General features: G+C 43.6%; 1 protein-coding gene across 5 annotated transcripts in view; it reads left to right on the top strand.

The window, feature by feature from the left end:
- Positions 1-11994: 11994 nt before the first annotated feature.
- EMB2423 (telomere length regulation TEL2 family protein) overlaps positions 11995-23177 on the top strand; it is a 79335-nt gene continuing 68152 nt past the window's right edge. The window contains exon 1 of one of the 5 annotated variants that reach the window (XM_086513703.1): positions 11995-12244. In XM_086513703.1, coding sequence (XP_086369829.1) covers positions 12064-12244 — 181 coding nt within the window. In that variant the 5' untranslated portion in view covers positions 11995-12063. The remainder of the gene's footprint in view (positions 12245-23177) is intronic. The other 4 variants (XM_086513700.1, XM_086513696.1, XM_086513709.1 and 1 more) reach the window with 4 other exon arrangements.

Below are 23177 nucleotides of genomic sequence, written 5' to 3' on the forward strand. Positions count from 1 at the left end.
AAGCAATTTCCAAAAGAAGATTACGTAACAGAAGCCCTCCCCTCATTGGCTTAGAGAACTCTCTCTCTAAACGTTATAAGGGAAAAAAAGGCCTCAAAATTTCCCTAATGATGACCCCTAAAGGATACATAACTGCAAATCAATGAGAAACCAAGCCATCAAAACAAAAAAAAAACTAAAATGTGAGCCCAAAAGTCTATTTATGTGGCAATAAAATCTATAGTACAAAAAAATTATATAGTCAACCAAAGGGAATCTATTCAAGCGATCATTTCATGTGTGATTTCCCTTATTGTATCTCAACTTGAGGGTCTTCTAGGTATAGCCTCTAGTAATCCATCTGCTCTCGCAATTAAATGGCTCTAACTTGACTATGAGGAATTAGAAGGATTGATTATGGGATTAACAATTGACATTTATTGCCCTCTTGATAGTAAAATTAGCAAAGCTGGAGTCCTTGATTCATTGACCTCTATATGTGAAAGTGAATTTAATTGTATTGTGGTTTAATGTTAATGCTCAAACATGTTTGTTTAATATTTTGTCTCCGACTACTCTTATGCCTACTCACTGCATATTCCATGTTACTATGAGAATGCCGTTACCGTGCTATTTCCTATTTGATTTTGTAGTGCTTGAGTGAGTCACAAAAGGCAGAGGACGAGTTTACCCTCTTATAACGAGTCACAAAGGCAGAGGATGAGTGCACCCTCTTGTAATATTTAACTTCTTGATTGAGTATGAGCCACTACACTCATCAAGATGTTTAAATACTACAAGATCCATACGGAGTGGAAAGATTGAGTTCTTGCTTCCCAAGTTTCACACTCATAAATTCCTATCAAGAAGGGGGGCATGTTAAGGCACCATTCTTATTATTTATTTGTACTAAGTCATGGGCCAGGCTTGTCGGTCCCGTACATGTAGAGCCAGGGATTGGGTGACGGCTGATGAGAGGTGCACCAGAGACTTATTTGTGCTGGACTGATCAAGTGTGTGCGCCCATAAGTGAATGGGATGACCCACATAAAAGCTTGTAACATAGTTTTTTTCTTATTCTCAAATGTTCTAACATTTCTCTTGCTCTCCTTCTCTCCTACGTATCTGCTTGTTGCGTGTGAGCATGAGAGGGAGGGCGTGGTGGGAGAGCAACAATAGCAATATAGTGGTGGTGAGGTAGTCAAGCAGCAATTGTGGTCTTCTTCCTCTTTGAGCATACGAGTTACCCTCATATGGCTAAACAGAGGTGAGTGACACACTGATTGCATCTGTTGAGCTTGCATGCACCTAGGTTGTGTGTTTGTAGGCCTAGTGGCTCGCATGCGATGCATAGCGAGGCCCTTGCAATTTGACACTTATCAATGAGGTATTTGTTGACTTGAACAATGCAGACCAAACCCAACTTCCTACAACACTAAAACTGTAGATTTGTAAAACCCCAAACCTTAGAATTCCTGCATGCAAACACCCTCTCCAAACAAATGCTAAAACGTGTCTGTATTGAAAATCAAGTTGCAATGGCGGAGTCCAATCGGACCCAGGGGTACACCTTTCCAAAATACCTAAAGCACGTGCGTTCAAGAGGTATTTACAAAACCCCTCTACACACAAACATACACACATTTACACACACACACGTCATGTGTGTGCTGAAAATAAGGTGCAATAGTAGAGTCCAATTTGACCCAAGGGACCCACCTTTCAAAAATACCTATAACGTGTGCATTCAACAGATATCTATAAAACCCCTATATGCACACACTTCATATGTCTATACTACAAATCAAGTTGCAATAGTGGAGTCAAATCTGACCTCAAGGATCCACCTTTAAAAATACCTAGAACATGTGCGTTCAAGAGGTATTTATAAAACCATTCTAGAGAAGGAGAGAGCTTAAGCTCTTGCAAGCAAGTGCACTTGCGTGCGTGCACATGCATATACAACCAAGAGAGCACACAATGGAGATAGAGATACAAAATACTTCTTCTTCTTCACTACAAAAAATAATAAGAAGGCCTACAATTTAAAAGTAGGGAGATACAACATAATGTGTATAATGGTCACTGCGAAACCGCTAGTGAATGAGTTGGCAAGACTTAGGGGCCATCACTCTCACTAGGTAGACCATGTGAGTGAAGTAGTACCATCAGCAATGATCCTCCTTTCTGCTACCTCATGGCAGTCATAATTGTGGACAAGAAGTCATCTAGGAAAACCATGCATTGAGCTTCATATCTAAACACATAGATCAAAGCTTATGCAATCATACATGACATCATGAGAGCTATCTAAACATTGGAATTAATCTTGGGTGTGCCAGTTCAGGTTAATCGAGCATCTATTTCATTTCTCAGCTAGTGTCCACTCTCTCATCTAAGTAGTGCTAATTAATCATGGTTGATCCTATTAATCTTAATCGGGTGTTCTGAAAGTTGCAGATTGTGTAGGCATATTGTGGTGATTTGCTACATCCAATGAGCTCAGATTGAGCTTGGTTGTTCTCTCTTTTTTTTAATGGTTTTCTCTCAGTGAAGAGAGCGTGGGCTGAAAATTTTAGCAATTTATTTACATAAGGTGAGAAAATTTGGTGGATGTTTACACTCTTGTGGGCTCTCAAGATTCAAGGGTGGATTCATCACCTCAGATTCCAAGATGTTGGTGCAACTCATGTATGCTTGAGTGCGGATTTTGCGCATGATTTGCTCATGGTCTTGAGCATGTTTATGGCATGTATGGTTATTATGGTCAAATAGCTAGAATAATGCCAGAAGTTAGCCGAATTTTTCCACGATTTTGTGTGTTTATGCACATGGTTTGCAATCACGATTTGATTGCATTTTGGCACTCAATGATTGCTTTGCCATGGTATTTTTGGCATCACATTGTGAGAGTGTTTGGATCATAGTGGCTACGAGTTACAAGTAGCCGAAATTTAGCTTTGGTAGAGGTTGAGTTGTTCTCCCACTTGCTCTACGGGTTCTTGGTACATTTAACAGTTGAGACTTGCACCAATGTGATGATTGTAGAGCACAATGTGGTTATACTAATGCAAGAGATTTTATGTGTTGATGCGCTTGAGTACTACGAGTGTTGGTGAGCTATTTTGAGAGTGTTTTCTCTCCGCAAGAGCTCCTTTCATTCTAGGTTTGGTGCAATTCTCTTTGGCATTGGTTTATGCACATTTCTCTTGCACATGTAAAGCCATAGCTCTTGTTTATTCTACTTTGACATTGTTTTGGTGATTGTGGTCAAGTTGATCTCCCATTTTGACATTCACTTATGGCCATTGATATGTGTGACAGTTTTGAGTCTATGACGATGACTCATGAGAGACAACAGTCTCGTTCGTGTCGACACGAGATGTTGGCATTGTGGTCACAGAGGGCACATTTGACATTGTAGCTTTAGACACACGAGGAAGCGGCACAGATGTATACAAGATGCAAATGTGGTTTTGACACATGTTAGAGAGGTAGTTGCAATGGCGGTATTTGCCAGTGACGGCGATGTCACCTCGAGTATACCTCTTGCCGATTTGTCTATGGATAGCACACTTTCTCCACATAGGTTACTAACTTACTAGATGGAAATGCTACTGTGAGTGGTTTAGTAGTTTTCTAGTGGGAGACTTGGTTGTGTGCGACCCTTTATGTCACACCATGTTGTAAGTGATTTAGTAGTTTTCTAGTGGGAGACTTGGTTGTGTGCAACTTGCTGATGGTTCATTGTGTGACATAGAGGGTGTAGGAGATGTATGTTTGTCATTGCCCAATGGCACATCGTACACACTTTGTCATGTGCAATATGCTCTTCAGTTTTGAGACATGATTTGATCTCAAAGAGACAATTGAGGGACTGTGAATGTCACGTAGTGCTTAGAGGATACTCTTTCTAGATGCATTGCGGTTTGCTAGTCATTGCGAGAGGAGCTACGATTGGTTTGGTTTACCCTATGCATGTATCTCAGGTGCAAGACATCATAGTCTCAATTACATTAAAGTCATGTCAGTGAGAGATTGTACACATATCTTTCATGGATGAGCTCCAAAGTGTTGGCACGACATGTATGTAGATACAGAGTTAGAGTGGTCATGATCTAGCGAGACACATCAAATTGATCCTCTTAGGACAGAGATGCCTCCTACCATGGAGATGAAGAATATGAAGTTCTTTGATATGCTCATGCTAGAGGCTAATGAATTGATGCCTAATACATAGCTCCATCTATGGGTATTGATGGCTATGGCTAAAACACTAGAAGAGCACTTATTCTGACAAACTCCTTGTAATTATTTTGGGATTTGATTGAGTTTTTAGATTGTAATTTAGTAAGTATGCGGAATCTCTAACCCCACAGTAGATGGTAGGAAGTAATCTTGGTAAGTTAGAACCTCCAAGGCTGAGGTATAAAAGCCATTTTTTGTAAACCTAATACAACTTTTTATGAATCAAATGTTGAGCTCCACTAAGTATATGTGACTGCGTGTTGTGTGTTGTGAGAGAGTGAGGTCTTCTTCTTCTCCCTATGTGCTCTCTGGTGGCTACATTGCAAAGGCGATGTCACCATTGTGTTAGCAACGACAAGAGATCTACTTCAAATCCAAGCTTATGTAGTTTCGGTCTCTTCGCAAAGAGCTCTTCCACGAGCTTCGAGGTGAGTTTTCTCTCCAACCGTGCATCCGTTTAGTGATTGCTATAACCATGACGGGATGATCTACGCCTTAGACATAAGCATGTTGAGAATCGGTAACCTGTAAATTTTGGCATGTCTTTATACACGATTTCTACACTTAGTGTTTATGGGTAGTAAGTTGGGTTAGAGACCATAGGATGGTGTCCTCTAGGTGTGTAGAAGTTAGCCGTTGAGTTTCATGACAATTCCATGACATTAGCTTATTTTTCGATGAGCATTGGCTTCATAGATAAGGTAATGGTTGCATTTTCTTAGTGTGTTTCAATTGGTTTCCTTTGGTAGTGATTGTCTTAGAAGGTCGAGTAGGTGATTGACAACCATCTATTTGTTTCCATGCGCCTACTGGTCAAGCTTCATCCTTGGTTGACCTCTTGTTGTTTAGCCTAGTTCTCGCTAATGTTGTTTAGCAGTGTGTCTGCCTGACAACATTAACACCATTTGCAGTGTCAGAGTGTATCGTCACTTTCGGCCTCTCTTAGTGTCTTACTGAGATTCTCAAGCTATTGTTCTGCTTCCTCAGCTTTATGGGTCGTCATTTGGATCGTGTTTGTGAGGTGATCATGTTCTATTTTCATATTGGCTTCCCAGATACGCAGCATACTGTTTTCTTCATCCAGTGTTAGAGACTGTCTAGTACTTGATATGCGGCTCTCACATCCTCTTTATTTGCTACAACGAGGCTTCTTGTTGATGGTCTGGAGATCGGGCCTGAAAAAGGATCTTGGTGTCCCATACCCAACATTACTCTTGTTGGAGGGGTTCTCCACAGGCTGGCCAAAGGTTTCCATTGTGGTGCATGCGGGATTTGGACCAACCCTGGTACTCTAAGCTGTGGGGATTGCCTTTCTTGTGCTCTCCTCTGCGTTTCTTGGTCTGCTTATGGTTCTTTTGATTTGTCATCTCTCACCTATTCTTTAGGGATCTCCTCCCTTTCTTGCTCTTGCCTGGCAACCCATGGTAGGGTTGGAGTGCCATATACCACCTCGGAAGCCTCTGCTGATGTGTATCCTGCTTGAAGGAGGTCTTCATAAGTGTTCCTTTCTACTTTTTCCTTGTCTTCTGGTGATGGTGCTGCCTCTTCAGTCTTTTCTAGTGAGTGTTGTCGTTGGGATGTAGAGGGCTTTGGACTTGGAGGATGAGTAGAGGAGCCTGGTGGTGAAGGTGGTGGAGTTGCACTTTTTGTCTGCTCACCTTCTTTGCCTTTCTCGACTTGAGCCTCTGGCGTTTCTTTCAGTTGCCTCTTGATATCTTGTACCTCCTCCATTGTGAAGGGCTCTAAGTTTTGCTGTTCGATCACCTTTTCAGATTCTTCATAGGCTCGGATGTAATAATTGAACTGATCATCCAATGGTCTTGAGGAGCTTCCCCTGATCCTTGCTAGGTCTGATACCCAATACTCCTCAAAGTCTCCTCTGAGTGCTCGTTCTGCTTTGAGCTGCTTGATCAACCTCTTGATCTGAGAAGCCTTTTGGCCGTGTGTCTCTTTGGGCCTTGATTCTTTTGTCACACCATCTTACCCTTATTTCTTGGGGGATCCTCATACTCTTTCTCTTGTACAGTCTCTAGCCTCTGGAGCCGTGTGGTGACTGGTCGTGCCACTGCTATTTGTGGTTCATCTTCTGTGTCTTGCTTTAACTTCAACCACTCGTTCTGGGTTGGTGGGGCAGTCCATTGTCCTCTTGCACCGCTAGCTTCAATAACAATCTTTGTCAATGTTTCTCCACCTCCAATGTACTTGGGCTTTTTTGTACCCATGCCAACCACTTACTCATGTAGATATTGGGTGTAATTCACCTTTTTGGGCACAGTGCTTCTCAATGCCCAAGTGATTGTAGTGGCCACTACATGTGGAGGCGTTGTGTACTTTTGTGGCCGCTTGCTGCAAACATAACATGGAATTATTGGTTGTAAAGCTTGTAGATCTTTGCAGTCCTCGGGTCTACCAGGTCTTTGAATGTCTAATTGGGTTTCTTGTGAGAGTAGACCTTTACTTCATCTCTTCTTTCTCTAACGGAGCTACCCTTACTATGGAGCCCTAATGCATCTGCTATGATCTGAGGTGTAATCACCACCTCTGTCTTTTGTCCATCCAAAGCAGTAATCACTACCTTGCCATATTTCTAGATTAAGCTGGCTAGCTCGTAGACTCTTTGCACATCTACACCCGTTGGTGGTGCTGAGAAGAAGTTGTACAAATCTGCTCTTTCCAATAGGGTGAGTGTTTCTTCTTTGTTTGCATACTCCAAAACTTCTCATGGATTCATTGGGATATCCACTATATGAAACCTTGAAGGTCTCTGAAGGGTCCTTGATACACCGCCAATCCTTCTCTTTCTAATGTTATCTCGTCTACCCAAGCTTTGGCTTGCTTGAGTGTCTCTTCTGGTAGTGTGTAAGGCTTAGGTGGTTGCAATAATGTCCTTCAAGGATAACCTCTTCTTCTTTGCTGGTGATCGGCTGGCTTCCATTGATCCTGCAGATTCTCCAAGTGTAAAATTAACGTAGTTGTTGAGATTTGGTGTTATTGCAATCTCTAGCTTTCCAAATAACTTCAAAATTGAAACATAAGCAAATTAGGGCCTAAGGGTGCTATGTATGTGGCAAAAAGTGCATTTTGGGTGCAGATTCATGCTGTGAGACATCATGCGCATATGATTTCTAAGTCCTCAGAGTGAAGTGATTTTTCATATGTGCATAGATCATAGCATATGCATCATGGATATATGCATGTAATTCAGTTTGGGTGTCATTTGGGCAAGATGTGACCACTTTAGTTTTTTTCTGACCTTGGATGTGTATTTTGGCCATGTCTTGAGCAAATGATGCTCAAATGGGTTAAAACTTGATGGGAAGACTCATAAGTAGGTGGAATGAACATTGACTAGAAAAAACTCCTCTCAGAATGACATTTGAATACCTTTAGACATTATACGCGTATGATGTCTCTTGATGCAATTTTGCTTGAAAATCATGGGATAGGATGCCCATAACTTGTGCATGATGTATGTGGCTTCAAAATTGAATTTGGAAATGTATTTGTAGATGGGAGGCCATAAAAGGAGTTTGTGCATTCATATTTCCGCCGTGTGGATATATCATGGATAAATGATGTCCATTCATGGTGAAATTTGATTGGCAAGCTCATAAGGTTGTGATGGAATAACTGGTAACCTCATAAGCCCTGCAACTTGTCAAATTTTGTAGGGCTTAGACATCACACGTGTATAATGTCTATTTCATCTTTTTGGCTGAGATTGATTGCAAAGTTAGCTTAGGATGTGTGCATTGCTCTGATGTGCCTGAAATGGAAATTGGATGAGGGTTCATGTGCCCAAGACCACAGGATGTGCTTTTGATCCTTGATTTGCAAAATGAGCTGTATGATGGTCAAGTCATGCCCAAATGTGTCCAAACTTAGGGTATGTGATGTACAAACCATGAAGTACAATTTTGGATGGTCAAAATGCTAACAGAACTCTTCTATGATAGAGCTAGACATTATACGCGTATGATGTCTACACTTGTAAATTAGACATTTGAGCATAGGGGCATAATGTATGTGCTAAGTGCATGCTTTGTGCTTGTTTTGACTTGATTTGGAGCACTTTTCATAGGTCTAAAGCCAATTTTTGAGATTTAGCCTAGACTTTGCGTTTTTGGGTATTAGGCATCCTCCTTGGCTCCAAATCTCATGAAATTTTGTATATTTCATGTTTAGAGTATGCATAATGTATCTGTGTAATATTAGGAGTGAGTTCTATGCAAAATCTGGTTGTGAGACATAATACGCATATAATGTCTATTTGATCAAAATCATCTTTTGGTGCTTTGTAGTGCTTTGTGCTTGTTCCCTAAGCCCTAATAGCTAGTTTTCAAATTAAAAAGTTATTGGTTTAGCATAGAAACTCCCTGTTTGGCATTTCAGTCTCCAAAAGGGATTTCTTCACTTGGAGATGACTTTCCATGGTAATTCTTCTTGAGATTCATCTCCTGAGCTTGTAGATGCAGTAAAGCACTTTTCTATTGGTTTTTTGCGACGAAGTAAAGAGTCTACAGAAAGAAAAAGAAAGAGTGGAGGGTGAGCTGAAAGCAGCAAAAGATGAAGTTTTGGAGCTAAAAGCCAAACTAGATCTCCAAGAATTGACAATCCAGAGACTTAGAGCAACCTCGAGGGCTGCAGGAGAAGTTCCGGGAGCAGATAGCCAAGCTATACAAGCTTTGGAAGCACAAATCACTGCTCTACAAAAGCAATTACGGGTAGAACAAAGACAGAGAGTGTATATGGCAGAAGGGTCCCTAGCCGTAGAGGAGAGAATGATGGCTCAACACCAAGAACTCCGCAAAGAAAACGAACAACTCCAACTCCAGTTAGGAATTCTGCAAGAGCTGCTAGTAGATCAAGCAGAAGAAGCTACATAAAAAGATAGACTTGCTCAACAAAAAATAACAAAACTAGAAAAAGAAGTAGCCGAAGCAAGGACACAGGAAACAGAGTCAGGGCCCAATGACCTTGGCATTAATGCAAGATATTAGCCCTTGGAGGTTCCTAAAGGTGTAGAATACCTACAACACCTAGAGGAACATGTACATACACAGGCAGAGGGAGAACAACCTTTAACTGCACATGATGAGACACGCCTTCAAACTCTGATTGAACAATCCACAACTGAACACCACAAGGAAGCTTTGGAATGGGAGAAGTGAATGATCCACTTAGTAGGAGTCCAAGGGCTCGCCACAAATGTGCTTAGGGAGGAATGGTTGAAACCTTCACTCCCCTACCCTCTCCTAAAGTATGAAGTTATGGTGATAAAGAAAAGAGTCGAAGCAGAAGCAACATAGCCAGTGTATGAGGGAGGTCAAAGATTCAGACACTGCAAAGAAGATAGTGGACTCCCAACCAAAGTGGAGAAAAGCATGGCTCCTCAAATACCCCGTATTTCTAAAGTACTTGGTGGAAGCTCCCAAAAACATCAGGGATGACACTCTGTTTTTCCCAGTCCCTCGCGGACGCACCTGGGCAAACCACACCAGAATCTTGAAGAAACATCCCACCTGGCTCAATTACCCATCCATGCCACCACCCAAGGAAGGAGAGAGAATACCCTGAAGGGCACCATTAAGATTTTCATTGGCTCCCCCGACTTGACGTGTGTGATGACCAGGAAGATATGCAAGACCCTCATGGCGTGCATTGAAGTGTTCGCACCGTCCAAAGTACAGACTCAACCTTACTGTCAACAAGCAACACTGTCACCACAATAACATTTGATTTGTCAAAGCAGCCATCCCTGGAGGTGTTACATCTGTTCTACCAAAGGCTAATGTTCTTACCAAGCTACCACATGCAAGCCATTGAGGAAGCCTTCTACATCGGGATCTTTACTTACGACAGCAAAATATTCGCCCCTACAGTCATCTTGAGCAACATAAGGTAAGCTGCTAAAGTCCCAAGGACTGACTCCAAGGCTAAGAATTCTTACAAGATTAGGAGATCAAGACCCGCCATGTTAGGGACGACATGGAGGTGGAGGGGGCGAGTGTCGACAACTGCAGCTAAAACACTAAAAGAGCCCAAATTTTGTAATACTTATTTTGACAAACTCATTATAATTATTTCGGGACTCGATTAAGTTTCTAGATTGTAATTTAGTAAGTATATGGAATCTCTAACCCCACAGTAGATGGTAGGAGGTAATCTTGGTGAGTTAGAACCTCCAAGGATGAGGTATAAAAGCCAAATTTTTTATAAATCTAATTCAACTTTTTATGAATCAAATTTTGAGCTCCACTAAGTATACGTGACTGTGTGTTGTGTGCTGAGAGAGGGTGAGGTCTTCTTCCTCTCCCTACGTGCTCTGCAGTGGCTACATTGTGAAGGCGATGTCACCATTGTGTTAGCAACGACGAGAGCTACACTTCAATGCCAAGTTTGCATGGTTTTGGTCTCTTTTTGAAGAGCTCTTCCACGAGCTTTGAGGTGAGTTTTCTCTCCAACCGTGCATCCGTTTAGTGATTGCTATATGTCATTGCGACCATGACAGGATGAGTTACGCCTTAGATCTAAGCATGTCGAGAATCGGTAATGTGTAAATTTCGGCCTGTCTTTATACACGATTTTTGCACCGGATGCTTACGGGTAGTAAGTTGGGTTAGAGGTTAGCCCTTGAGTTTCATGACAATTCGACGACATTAGCTTAAGTTTCAGTGAGCATTGGATTCATAGGAGAGATAGTGGTTGTATTTTCTTAGTGTGTTTCAATTGGTTTTCTTTGGTAGTGATAATTGTCCTAGAAGGTCGAGTAGGTGATTGACAACCATCTATTTGTTTCCATGCACCTACGGGGTCCTTGGTTGACATCTAGTTGTTTAGCTTAGTTTTCACTTTGCTAGCGATTGTGAGCAGTGTGTCTACCCGACAACAATGGGTGAGAGGGACGTAGCCATCCCAATGTCGGTGATGACACATCCATACCCGATGAGTAGTCCTAATGATGCAGTGCATGCAAATAGCGCAGGGAAGGCTAGGACAGTCGAGTTTGCGCACATTTCGTCAGCATTTGGGCATCTCATGTATGACTTACTAGTGTCGAGACTCGACATAGCAGGAGTGTTTGTAGTTGGGGTTATCAGCTGTGCAATGATTGACACTAGCATGATGCATCATGGAGCAGTGTACATCATTACAAAATACTTGCAAGATATGCATGCTGATTCTAGTAGGGTCCACACATCGCTAGAGCCTATACGGAGGCATGCATCTACTTCGAGAGAGCTAGAGGACATAGATTGAAACGAGTTTCCTCTCTATACATACTGTACATACTATTAGGTCCTTTAGTAGTACCACTTATCGACACATTTTCTTTTAAGTGGGAGATTGTTGGGGTAAAGGCGGTGTGCCTCTTACCCCGTTCGGACACGTCAGAGGCGTCAAATTGTCCATTACTTATGTAATACACCTTATTCTTTATCAGTTTTATTCTTTATACTGATAAAGAATAAGGGATTCTATCTCACACACATAGTGGTGAGATGCTCCACCCACATCTTGTTCTCTCTCTCTCTCTCTCTCTCTCTCTCTCTCTTTCCCCAGATCAGTGCATTCACGCACTCACATCACTAAATGCCAGAGAGTCAACAAGTGAAGCACTATCGATATTTCTGATTGTTGACCCTATGCACAAAATGCACCCTGACTTCATGCCAAAGCTACCCATCCTAACACGCGTGTGCCACCCTAAGACACGCAAGTAAAACCATTAACATTGTGTCTTTCAAGTGATTTTAAACATTTGAGAGCATATATCTCATTTGTACACGAGTGCAAGGCCGCAAGCACTCAAGGACCCCATCACACAACGCGGGTATGGAAGACGTGGAGCTTACATTGGAGAACAGTGTACGGGAATCACTGTCTGATGCTCTCTCACAGTTGGTTCGCTTGCTCGCAAAAGCGGTTTCTGAAGCGCACGATGTCTGTGATGTCACATATGCTCTTCACTGTTTGGCTTTTCTCCTTTTCCCTCACTGTTTCAAGAAGAATGCAGGTATGCTGAATTGGTTGTGTGTGTGTGTGTGTGTGTGTGAGAGAGAGAGAGAGAGAGAGAGAGAGAGAGAGAGAGAGAGAGAGATTATTGCTGCCCTTGAAGCATTGAATTTGACTGATGAAATCAAATGAAACATATTGAATGCTCTTTGTTGAGCTGGTCAATCATTCTTGATGCTTGAGAACTGTGGATATATGGGTGGAAATTGAGAGAAAGGTACACAGGGAGTCATCCAGGTGGAAAATGTGAGAGAAGCAAGCTTAAGTGTGATCAAAAGCCGAGCACGCAAGTAGGGTATGATGGTGATCCACTTGAACTTGCATCTATCAATCACTTTAATAACTTTATCATCAGAGTAGACTCCAAAACCTTTAGAAGTTGCTTTAGAAATGAAGAATAGGTTAACTGACAACTTAAGCACATGTAGCACATCATTACTGAGAAAAACGTTTCCAACACCAACCACAAGCAAACTAGAACATCACCAATATACATTGATGAATAGATAGTCCGATAACACTCCGTGTTATGAGAAGTGAGACATGTGAGAGGATGCTAGACTATCTCCAATCCACTCTCTTGGCCACGGTCTCAAGCTCTTTGTAAGGTGTAGCGGAAGTGAATGTTGAACTTTGCTCAAGATGAGTACTCCGAACTGTGCTCTTACTTACGGAAGGGAGAGCCTTCCGTTTATTTAGTGAGAGAGTGCAATGGACACAAATGAAGTGGTGAACACTGTGAATGAAGGTGCTGAGACTGAGAGATAGAGAGAGAAGAATACGACACCAAAATGTTGTCAAAACCCTCCTTCGAAGGCCCCACTCTCTATGGCGAGAGCGGTCTACTATTGATTGCACAAATCTCTACAATGCTTGGACTTGCCGACGATGTCAACGATGATGAGGACGACGACGAGACGGGTTGAAATCTGAAAATGCATCGAAAGCCTCGCATCGAAAGCCGAGGCTTTCGGGAACCATCAAGTCTTATTCTAGAACGAACGTGGTAATACGTTCGGTTCAAGTGCTTGTATAGACTTCTCCTCAGTAATAAAGATACTATTACGAGGGGGGGACCAGCCCATCTTCTGGTCCCCAATACTGTGTCGATCTTCTCACTCTCTATCTCTCTCTCTATCTATTTCTCTCTATATCCTTTGGCTTCAGTACTAAGTGATAAAGTCTATTTATCCGAATGTATTTTATATTGTTATGCGCTCCCGTTTGTGACACCTCGACTTGAGAGCCAAGATCGGTTCTTCGTGATTGATCGAATCTACAACGAGGTTAGCTTCGCTAGAAAAAGCATCAACTAAACCATCATCCTTGTGAACAATCACAATTTCTTCTTGCAAATCATCATGCTTGTGAATAATCACATCTTGATCATGCAAATCATCATGCTTATCATTATCATGAAAATCATGTGTCATGCTTTGGAAAAGAAGAGACTGAAAGAGTCTCCTTCTCCGGATTCTGTTCAATCTGTGCCTGCACATTAGGAAAAAGTCGCAACAACTCACCAACCCCAGCATGTAGCGTTTTGAAGACCTACAGCCCTAGCGTTTTTGGAGACTCTAGCGATTGCAGTTTTCATCAGATACAACCTCAGCCATGCAGCGTTTTTCAGCCATGAAGCAACCGCAGATTCAGCCCGAAAGGACCATCAGTTTCAGCCCTTAAGAACCTACAGATTCAGCCCTAGAAGAGTAGCAGATTCAGCCCAACGATTATCAGTTTTCAGCCCTACAGTAGATGCAGATTTTCAGCCCTAAAGAGCAGCAAAATCAGCGTTTTCGGCAACAACAGATTTCAGCCCATAGCGTTTTTGGACAGCAGATAAAAGATTGCAGATCTCAGCCCTTAGGTCGGAGTCGTCATCCCCGTCGTCATCGTCAACATAGCCTTGTTAGGTGCAGCGGAATGATTGTTTGCGCTTTGCTCAAGATGAGTGCTCCGAACTGTGCTCAAGGTTCCTTTTAGTTCTTATGGAAGGGAGAGCCTTCCGTTCTTAATGGAAAGTGCTATGATCACAAACAAAGTGAATGGACACTGTGCGTGCAAGTGTATGAGACTGAGAGATAGAGAGAGAAGAGAGATAACGACACCAGAGATGTAAAACCCTCCTTCGAAGGCCCCACTCTCGTCGATGAGAGTGGTCTACTTAATGATTGCACAATCTGGTACAAATGGTATGCATGAGACTGATACAAGTCTAGGCTATGTTGACGATGACGATGGTGATGACGAAGTCGACCTAAGGGCTGAAATCTGCAATCTTTCTACTGCTGTTCAAAAACGCTACGGGCTGAAATTTGCTTATCTTCTATCTGCTGAATTCTGACTCTATGTCGGTGACGATGTCGATGGCGACGATGCGACGACGACGTGCTGAAAACGCAGATGCTGAAATCTGCGTTTTCCGGGCTGAAACTGTAAACCTGGCGGAAACTGACCGTGTAGCGAGGAACTGCTGCGGGAAGGTGAGATCTGTGAGGTTCGGGACTTGATCTGCGATGTCTAACTGCTGAAAACTGAAAACGCCGGTGGTTCTGGAGTTTCCGTCGCGATGATGGTGCAAAACGCCGGGGTTGATCTGCAACCAAAAACGCTAGGGCTGAATTCTGGTGTTTCTGTCGCCGGGATTCTGCAAATGCAAAAACGCTAGGCTGATCTGGTGTGGTCTTGTCGCCGTGGCTCTGCAAATGCAAAACGCTGGCTGGTCTGCGGTGATCTGATCCAAAAACGCTAGGCTGTTTCTTGGGAGCAAAAACGCTAGGTCACTTGGGGGATTCTGCGGGGGTTCTGCTGAGAAGGTGCCTGTTGAGCATGTGCTCCTGCTGCCTCTTCTGCCATTTAGTGCTAACTTGGGTTTGCTTATATACAAACTTAGCAAAATTGCCCTACCTACTTTTGTTGGGAAGTCACTTAAAAATAATAAGTGAGAAATGTCAAAAATAGGGAAAATAGGCTAAATGCACTGGAAAATTCCCCTAACTGATTCTAATGGATTTTGATGGGAATTCTGATGATCATGCTGTGTGCAACCAGAGGATATGCATCTACACTAAGTGACTGGGCATGCACGGTCTATGAATAGACTCACAAAAGTGCCAGATCACTTCTAATCTAGTTTGATTGGATTGACTGAACCTTGATCATGCTGTAGCTTGTCCACGGACACATAGGGTTGGATATGTCACGTGACATCCCCTCCTTTCAAAGTGTGGTACTGGTACCGAACTGTATGGCGTCGAGGGAGATCGCCAATAGCATCCGGAATTCTGGAAGGGACTCTTCGCCGGCCCACTCTGATGTGTGGGTCGTGCGGTACTTGAACTTCATAAAGGTGTGCAATGCTTGCTTCTTTGGGCCGCGCCGAAAGCGACACAAAGTCTTGGGTGGCTCCTTCAATGCTTCAACTTCGTCGAGAGTCATGCTTCTTTCTTCATCAAGAATCTCCATGGTTGAAAATTCCTGAAACCATTTTCAACACAAAACCATGAACATACCTATTCCATGTAAAGTGAGTGGAAAATATCATGTCTTCCTCAAAGACTGTGCATGCAATGTAGATGAACCAATAGACGTAGTGCCAAACCGTTCACCACACATGCAAACAATGAGATCGAATCTTTCTCTTTTGATCTAGAGCAATCAACTTTGGAAATTCACAACGGAAATGCCCATGCTTGGTGCTCATGCTTTCATGTGCTCTTTCTACAAGTGTGTCATGCCAAGGAAGAGACATGGAATGTGACTTCCTTGAATGCATACTTTTCAGCTTTTCATGTACAATCCGCATACATTCGTGCTCATCCATGAGAGAAACGTGCTCAACATACAATATGTCATGCCTAGGAAAAGGGATCACATAACGATGCTGACTAAAATACAGGAAACGATCACGAATGAAACATTCAAACAATGCGTGCGTATCAATCATGCGAACACATAATACTTCCTGTGACGGTTCTTTGGACCTAGGCTCGAGAGCCAAGATCGGTTCTTCCTGAATGATCGAATCGTCCTGTGGGGGTTCTTTGGACCTCGACTCGAAAGCCAAGATCGGTTCTTCGTGATTGATCAAATCTACAACGAGGTTAGCTTCGCTAGAAAAAACATCAACTAACACATCATCCTTGTGAACAATCACAGCTTCTTCATGCAACTCATCATGCTTGTGAGAAATCACATCTTGATCATGCAAATTATCATGCTCGTGAAAAATCACATCTTGATCATGCAAAGCATCATGCTTGTCATTGTCGTACAAATCCTCATGCAAATCATTAGCATTCAAATCATCATGCTCATCATTATCATTCAATTCATCATGCTTCTCATAATCATGCAGATCTTGTGTGTCATGCTTTGGAGAAGAAGAGACTGAGAGAGTCTCCTTCTCCCGAATCTCTTGCATTTGTGCCTGCACTTGAGAAAAGAGTCGCAAGAACTCTTTCATGTGTTGGTCGCTCTTTTCTTTGATGGCTTTGTTCTCGCGATCAAATTTGGCTTGACTTTCTTTGTTCTCGTGATCCAATTTGGCTTGTCTTTCTTTGGTTTCCAAGTCGTACTTACGCTCTATGGCTGCCATGCTTTCTTCGTAGTCACGATCTATGGCTGCCATTTCTTCTTCATAGGCCTTTATTTCTGCTTCTCTTTCTTTGGGTTCTAACTTTCTTTCCAGAAACAACTGCTTCAAAGCCTCCATAGGAGTTAGTGCAATCCTTGGCGTAGATGGGGAAGGGGGAGGGTCGGAAAAACCTCCTGGTGGGGAAAATTCTTCTTCGCCTCTCTCATGCTCATCACCTCCAAGCGAAGTATCCATTCTGCTTCGAGTGATGACCATTTTGAAGTCGTGGGTTCTTGTGGTCTTGGATTCTTAAGTTCACGAGGAACTTGGGTTCTTGGGGGTCTTGGGGTTCTTGAGGGTCTTGAGATTCTTGAGGTTCTTGAGGGTTTTCTTGAGGTTCTTGCGGGTCTTGAGGTTCTTGAGGTTTTCTTTCGCTTGCAAACCGCGTTTGAGAAGGATCTTCTCTTCACCCGAGTTCTACTCTTTTCCGCTGGCGCACCCCTTGGCGGCCTTGCGCTCACACCAAGGTTGCTTTTTCCCACCTCATGTCGATTGGCCGGTCACTAAGTGCACGGTCCGCTTTCAATGAGTGAAAAGAGACACAAGGGGAGGCTGGACAAGCCCTTCTTTCTTGGGATTCCTGTCACTCTTCAACAAAACACGATTAGGAATCGACACGCCCAAGCGAACTTGGGTTCGTGCGACTTCAACAAGCAAAAAGATTCTTGTGGTTCTTGTGGTTCTTTCCTTGAGTGATCCAGAACACTGCCAAAGCTCTGATACCAATGTTAGGTGCAACGGAATGATTGTTTGCGCTTTGCTCAAGATGAGTGCTCCCAATTGTGCTCAAGGTTCCTTTTAGTTCTTATGGAAGGGAGAGCCTTCCGTTCTTAATGGAAAGTGCTATGATCACAAACAAAGTGAATGGACACTGTGCGTGCAAGTGTATGAGACTGAGAGATAGAGAGAGAAGAGAGATACGACACCAGAGACGTTGTAAAACCCTCCTCCGAAGGCCCCACTCTCGTCGGCGAGAGTGGTCTACTTAATGATTGCACAATCTGGTACAGATGGTATGCATGAGACTGATGCAAGTTTAGGCTATGTTGACGATGACGACGGTGATGACGAAGTCGACCTAAGGGCTGAAATCTGCAATCTTTCTACTGCTGTCCAAAAATGCTATGGGCTGAAATCTGCTAATCTTCTATCTGCTGAATTCTGACTCTATGTCGGTGACGATGTCGATGGCAACGATGCGACGACGACGCACTGAAAACGCAGATGCTGAAATCTGCGTTTTCCGGGCTGAAACTGTAAACCTGGCGGAAACTGACCGTGTAGCGAGGAACTGCTGCGGGAAGGTGAGATCTGTGAGGTTCGGGACTTGATCTGCGATGTCTAACTGCTGAAAACTGAAAACGCCGGTGGTTCTGGAGTTTCCGTCGCGATGATGGTGCAAAACGCCGGGGTTGATCTGCAACCAAAAACGCTAGGGCTGAATTCTGGTGTTTCTGTCGCCGGGATTCTGCAAATGCAAAAACGCTAGGCTGATCTGGTGTGGTCTTGTCGCCGTGGCTCTGCAAATGCAAAACGCTGGCTGGTCTGCGGTGATCTGATCCAAAAACGCTAGGCTGTTTCTTGGGAGCAAAAACGCTAGGTCACTTGGGGGATTCTGCGGGGGTTCTGCTGAGAAGGTGCCTGTTGAGCATGTGCTCCTGCTGCCTCTTCTGCCATTTAGTGCTAACTTGGGTTTGCTTATATACAAACTTAGCAAAATTGCCCTACCTACTTTTGTTGGGAAGTCACTTAAAAATAATAAGTGAGAAATGTCAAAAATAGGGAAAATAGGCTAAATGCACTGGAAAATTCCCCTAACTGATTCTAATGGATTTTGATGGGAATTCTGATGATCATGCTGTGTGCAACCAGAGGATATGCATCTACACTAAGTGACTGGGCATGCACGGTCTATGAATAGACTCACAAAAGTGCCAGATCACTTCTAATCTAGTTTGATTGGATTGACTGAACCTTGATCATGCTGTAGCTTGTCCACGGACACATAGGGTTGGATATGTCACGTGACATCCCCTCCTTTCAAAGTGAGGTACTGGTACCGAACTGTATGGCGTCGAGGGAGATCGCCAATAGCATCCGGAATTCTGGAAGGGACTCTTCGCCGGCCCACTCTGATGTGTGGGTCGTGCGGTACTTGAACTTCATAAAGGTGTGCAATGCTTGCTTCTTTGGGCCGCGCCGAAAGCGACACAAAGTCTTGGGTGGCTCCTTCAATGCTTCAACTTCGTCGAGAGTCATGCTTCTTTCTTCATCAAGAATCTCCATGGTTGAAAATTCCTGAAACCATTTTCAACACAAAACCATGAACATACCTATTCCATGTAAAGTGAGTGGAAAATATCATGTCTTCCTCAAAGACTGTGCATGCAATGTAGATGAACCAATAGACGTAGTGCCAAACCGTTCACCACACATGCAAACAATGAGATCGAATCTTTCTCTTTTGATCTAGAGCAATCAACTTTGGAAATTCACAACGGAAATGCCCATGCTTGGTGCTCATGCTTTCATGTGCTCTTTCTACAAGTGTGTCATGCCAAGGAAGAGACATGGAATGTGACTTCCTTGAATGCATACTTTTCAGCTTTTCATGTACAATCCGCATACATTCGTGCTCATCCATGAGAGAAACGTGCTCAACATACAATATGTCATGCCTAGGAAAAGGGATCACATAACGATGCTGACTAAAATACAGGAAACGATCACGAATGAAACATTCAAACAATGCGTGCGTATCAATCATGCGAACACATAATACTTCCTGTGAGGGTTCTTTGGACCTAGGCTCGAGAGCCAAGATCGGTTCTTCCTGAATGATCGAATCGTCCTGTGGGGGTTCTTTGGACCTCGACTCGAAAGCCAAGATCGGTTCTTCGTGATTGATCAAATCTACAACGAGGTTAGCTTCGCTAGAAAAAACATCAACTAACACATCATCCTTGTGAACAATCACAGCTTCTTCATGCAACTCATCATGCTTGTGAGAAATCACATCTTGATCATGCAAATTATCATGCTCGTGAAAAATCACATCTTGATCATGCAAAGCATCATGCTTGTCATTGTCGTACAAATCCTCATGCAAATCATTAGCATTCAAATCATCATGCTCATCATTATCATTCAATTCATCATGCTTCTCATAATCATGCAGATCTTGTGTGTCATGCTTTGGAGAAGAAGAGACTGAGAGAGTCTCCTTCTCCCGAATCTCTTGCATTTGTGCCTGCACTTGAGAAAAGAGTCGCAAGAACTCTTTCATGTGTTGGTCGCTCTTTTCTTTGATGGCTTTGTTCTCGCGATCAAATTTGGCTTGACTTTCTTTGTTCTCGTGATCCAATTTGGCTTGTCTTTCTTTGGTTTCCAAGTCGTACTTACGCTCTATGGCTGCCATGCTTTCTTCGTAGTCACGATCTATGGCTGCCATTTCTTCTTCATAGGCCTTTATTTCTGCTTCTCTTTCTTTGGGTTCTAACTTTCTTTCCAGAAACAACTGCTTCAAAGCCTCCATAGGAGTTAGTGCAATCCTTGGCGTAGATGGGGAAGGGGGAGGGTCGGAAAAACCTCCTGGTGGGGAAAATTCTTCTTCGCCTCTCTCATGCTCATCACCTCCAAGCGAAGTATCCATTCTGCTTCGAGTGATGACCATTTTGAAGTCGTGGGTTCTTGTGGTCTTGGATTCTTAAGTTCACGAGGAACTTGGGTTCTTGGGGGTCTTGGGGTTCTTGAGGGTCTTGAGATTCTTGAGGTTCTTGAGGGTTTTCTTGAGGTTCTTGCGGGTCTTGAGGTTCTTGAGGTTTTCTTTCGCTTGCAAACCGCGTTTGAGAAGGATCTTCTCTTCACCCGAGTTCTACTCTTTTCCGCTGGCGCACCCCTTGGCGGCCTTGCGCTCACACCAAGGTTGCTTTTTCCCACCTCATGTCGATTGGCCGGTCACTAAGTGCACGGTCCGCTTTCAATGAGTGAAAAGAGACACAAGGGGAGGCTGGACAAGCCCTTCTTTCTTGGGATTCCTGTCACTCTTCAACAAAACACGATTAGGAATCGACACGCCCAAGCGAACTTGGGTTCGTGCGACTTCAACAAGCAAAAAGATTCTTGTGGTTCTTGTGGTTCTTTCCTTGAGTGATCCAGAACACTGCCAAAGCTCTGATACCAATGTTAGGTGCAACGGAATGATTGTTTGCGCTTTGCTCAAGATGAGTGCTCCCAATTGTGCTCAAGGTTCCTTTTAGTTCTTATGGAAGGGAGAGCCTTCCGTTCTTAATGGAAAGTGCTATGATCACAAACAAAGTGAATGGACACTGTGCGTGCAAGTGTATGAGACTGAGAGATAGAGAGAGAAGAGAGATACGACACCAGAGACGTTGTAAAACCCTCCTCCGAAGGCCCCACTCTCGTCGGCGAGAGTGGTCTACTTAATGATTGCACAATCTGGTACAGATGGTATGCATGAGACTGATGCAAGTTTAGGCTATGTTGACGATGACGACGGTGATGACGAAGTCGACCTAAGGGCTGAAATCTGCAATCTTTCTACTGCTGTCCAAAAATGCTATGGGCTGAAATCTGCTAATCTTCTATCTGCTGAATTCTGACTCTATGTCGGTGACGATGTCGATGGCAACGATGCGACGACGACGCACTGAAAACGCAGATGCTGAAATCTGCGTTTTCCGGGCTGAAACTGTAAACCTGGCGGAAACTGACCGTGTAGCGAGGAACTGCTGCGGGAAGGTGAGATCTGTGAGGTTCGGGACTTGATCTGCGATGTCTAACTGCTGAAAACTGAAAACGCCGGTGGTTCTGGAGTTTCCGTCGCGATGATGGTGCAAAACGCCGGGGTTGATCTGCAACCAAAAACGCTAGGGCTGAATTCTGGTGTTTCTGTCGCCAGGATTCTGCAAATGCAAAAACGCTAGGCTGATCTGGTGTGGTCTTGTCGCCGTGGCTCTGCAAATGCAAAACGCTGGCTGGTCTGCGGTGATCTGATCCAAAAACGCTAGGCTGTTTCTTGGGAGCAAAAACGCTAGGTCACTTGGGGGATTCTGCGGGGGTTCTGCTGAGAAGGTGCCTGTTGAGCATGTGCTCCTGCTGCCTCTTCTGCCATTTAGTGCTAACTTGGGTTTGCTTATATACAAACTTAGCAAAATTGCCCTACCTACTTTTGTTGGGAAGTCACTTAAAAATAATAAGTGAAAAATGTCAAAAATAGGGAAAATAGGCTAAATGCACTGGAAAATTCCCCTAACTGATTCTAATGGATTCTGATGATCATGCTATGTGCAACCAGAGGATATGCATCTACACTAAGTGACTGGGCATGCACGGTCTACGAATAGACTCACAAAAGTGCCGGATCACTTCTAATCTAGACTGACTGGACTGACTGAACCCTGATCATGTTGTAGCTTGTCCACAGACACATAGGGTTGGATGTGTCATGTGACAGCCTAGACTTCCATCAGTCACATGCATTCCCATTGTACCAGATTGTGCAATCATAAGTAGACCACTCTCGCCGACGAGAGTGGGCCCTTCGGAGGAGGGTTTTACAACGTCTCTGGTGTCGTATCTCTCTTCTCTCTCTCTATCTCTCAGTCTCATACAGGTGCACGCACAGTGTCCATTCACTTTGTTTGTGATCATTGCACTTTCTCACTAAGAACGGAAGGCTCTCCCTGCCATAAGAAAAAGGAACCTTGAGCACAGTTTGGAGCACTCATCTTGAGCAAAGTTCAAACATTCATTCTGTTGCACCTTACACCGAAGGCCCCACTCGCTATGGCGAGAGCGGTCTACTATTGATTTCACAAATCTCTACAATGCAATGGACTTGTCGACGACATCGACGACAATAGGACGGCAACGAGACGGACTGAAATCTGAAAACGCTAAGGGCTGAAATTTGGAAATCTTGTATCTGCTGAATTCTAACTCTATGTCGGTGACGGCGGCGATGACGACGACGCGATGACAATGCGCTGAAACCGAAGATGCTGAAATCTGCGAATAGCGGGATGAATTTGCAAACGCAGGCTGATCTGACCGTGCTGCGAGGATCTGCTGTGGGAAGGTGAGATCTGCGAGGTTTGGGGATTGTGGTACGGAATCTATATGTTGAAAACTGAAAGCGCTGAAGCAAAGGGTACTTCTGTCGCCGAGAATCTGCAAAACGTTGGGCTGGTTTGATATCTGATGCAAAAACGCTATGGATTTTGCTGTGTCCTGCTATCGCCAGGCAGATCTTCAAATGCAAACGCTTGGCTGATCT

Source organism: Adiantum capillus-veneris, chromosome 1, assembly GCF_014529385.1.
Source record: "Adiantum capillus-veneris isolate H3 chromosome 1, ASM1452938v2, whole genome shotgun sequence".
NCBI lineage: Eukaryota > Viridiplantae > Streptophyta > Polypodiopsida > Polypodiales > Pteridaceae > Adiantum > Adiantum capillus-veneris.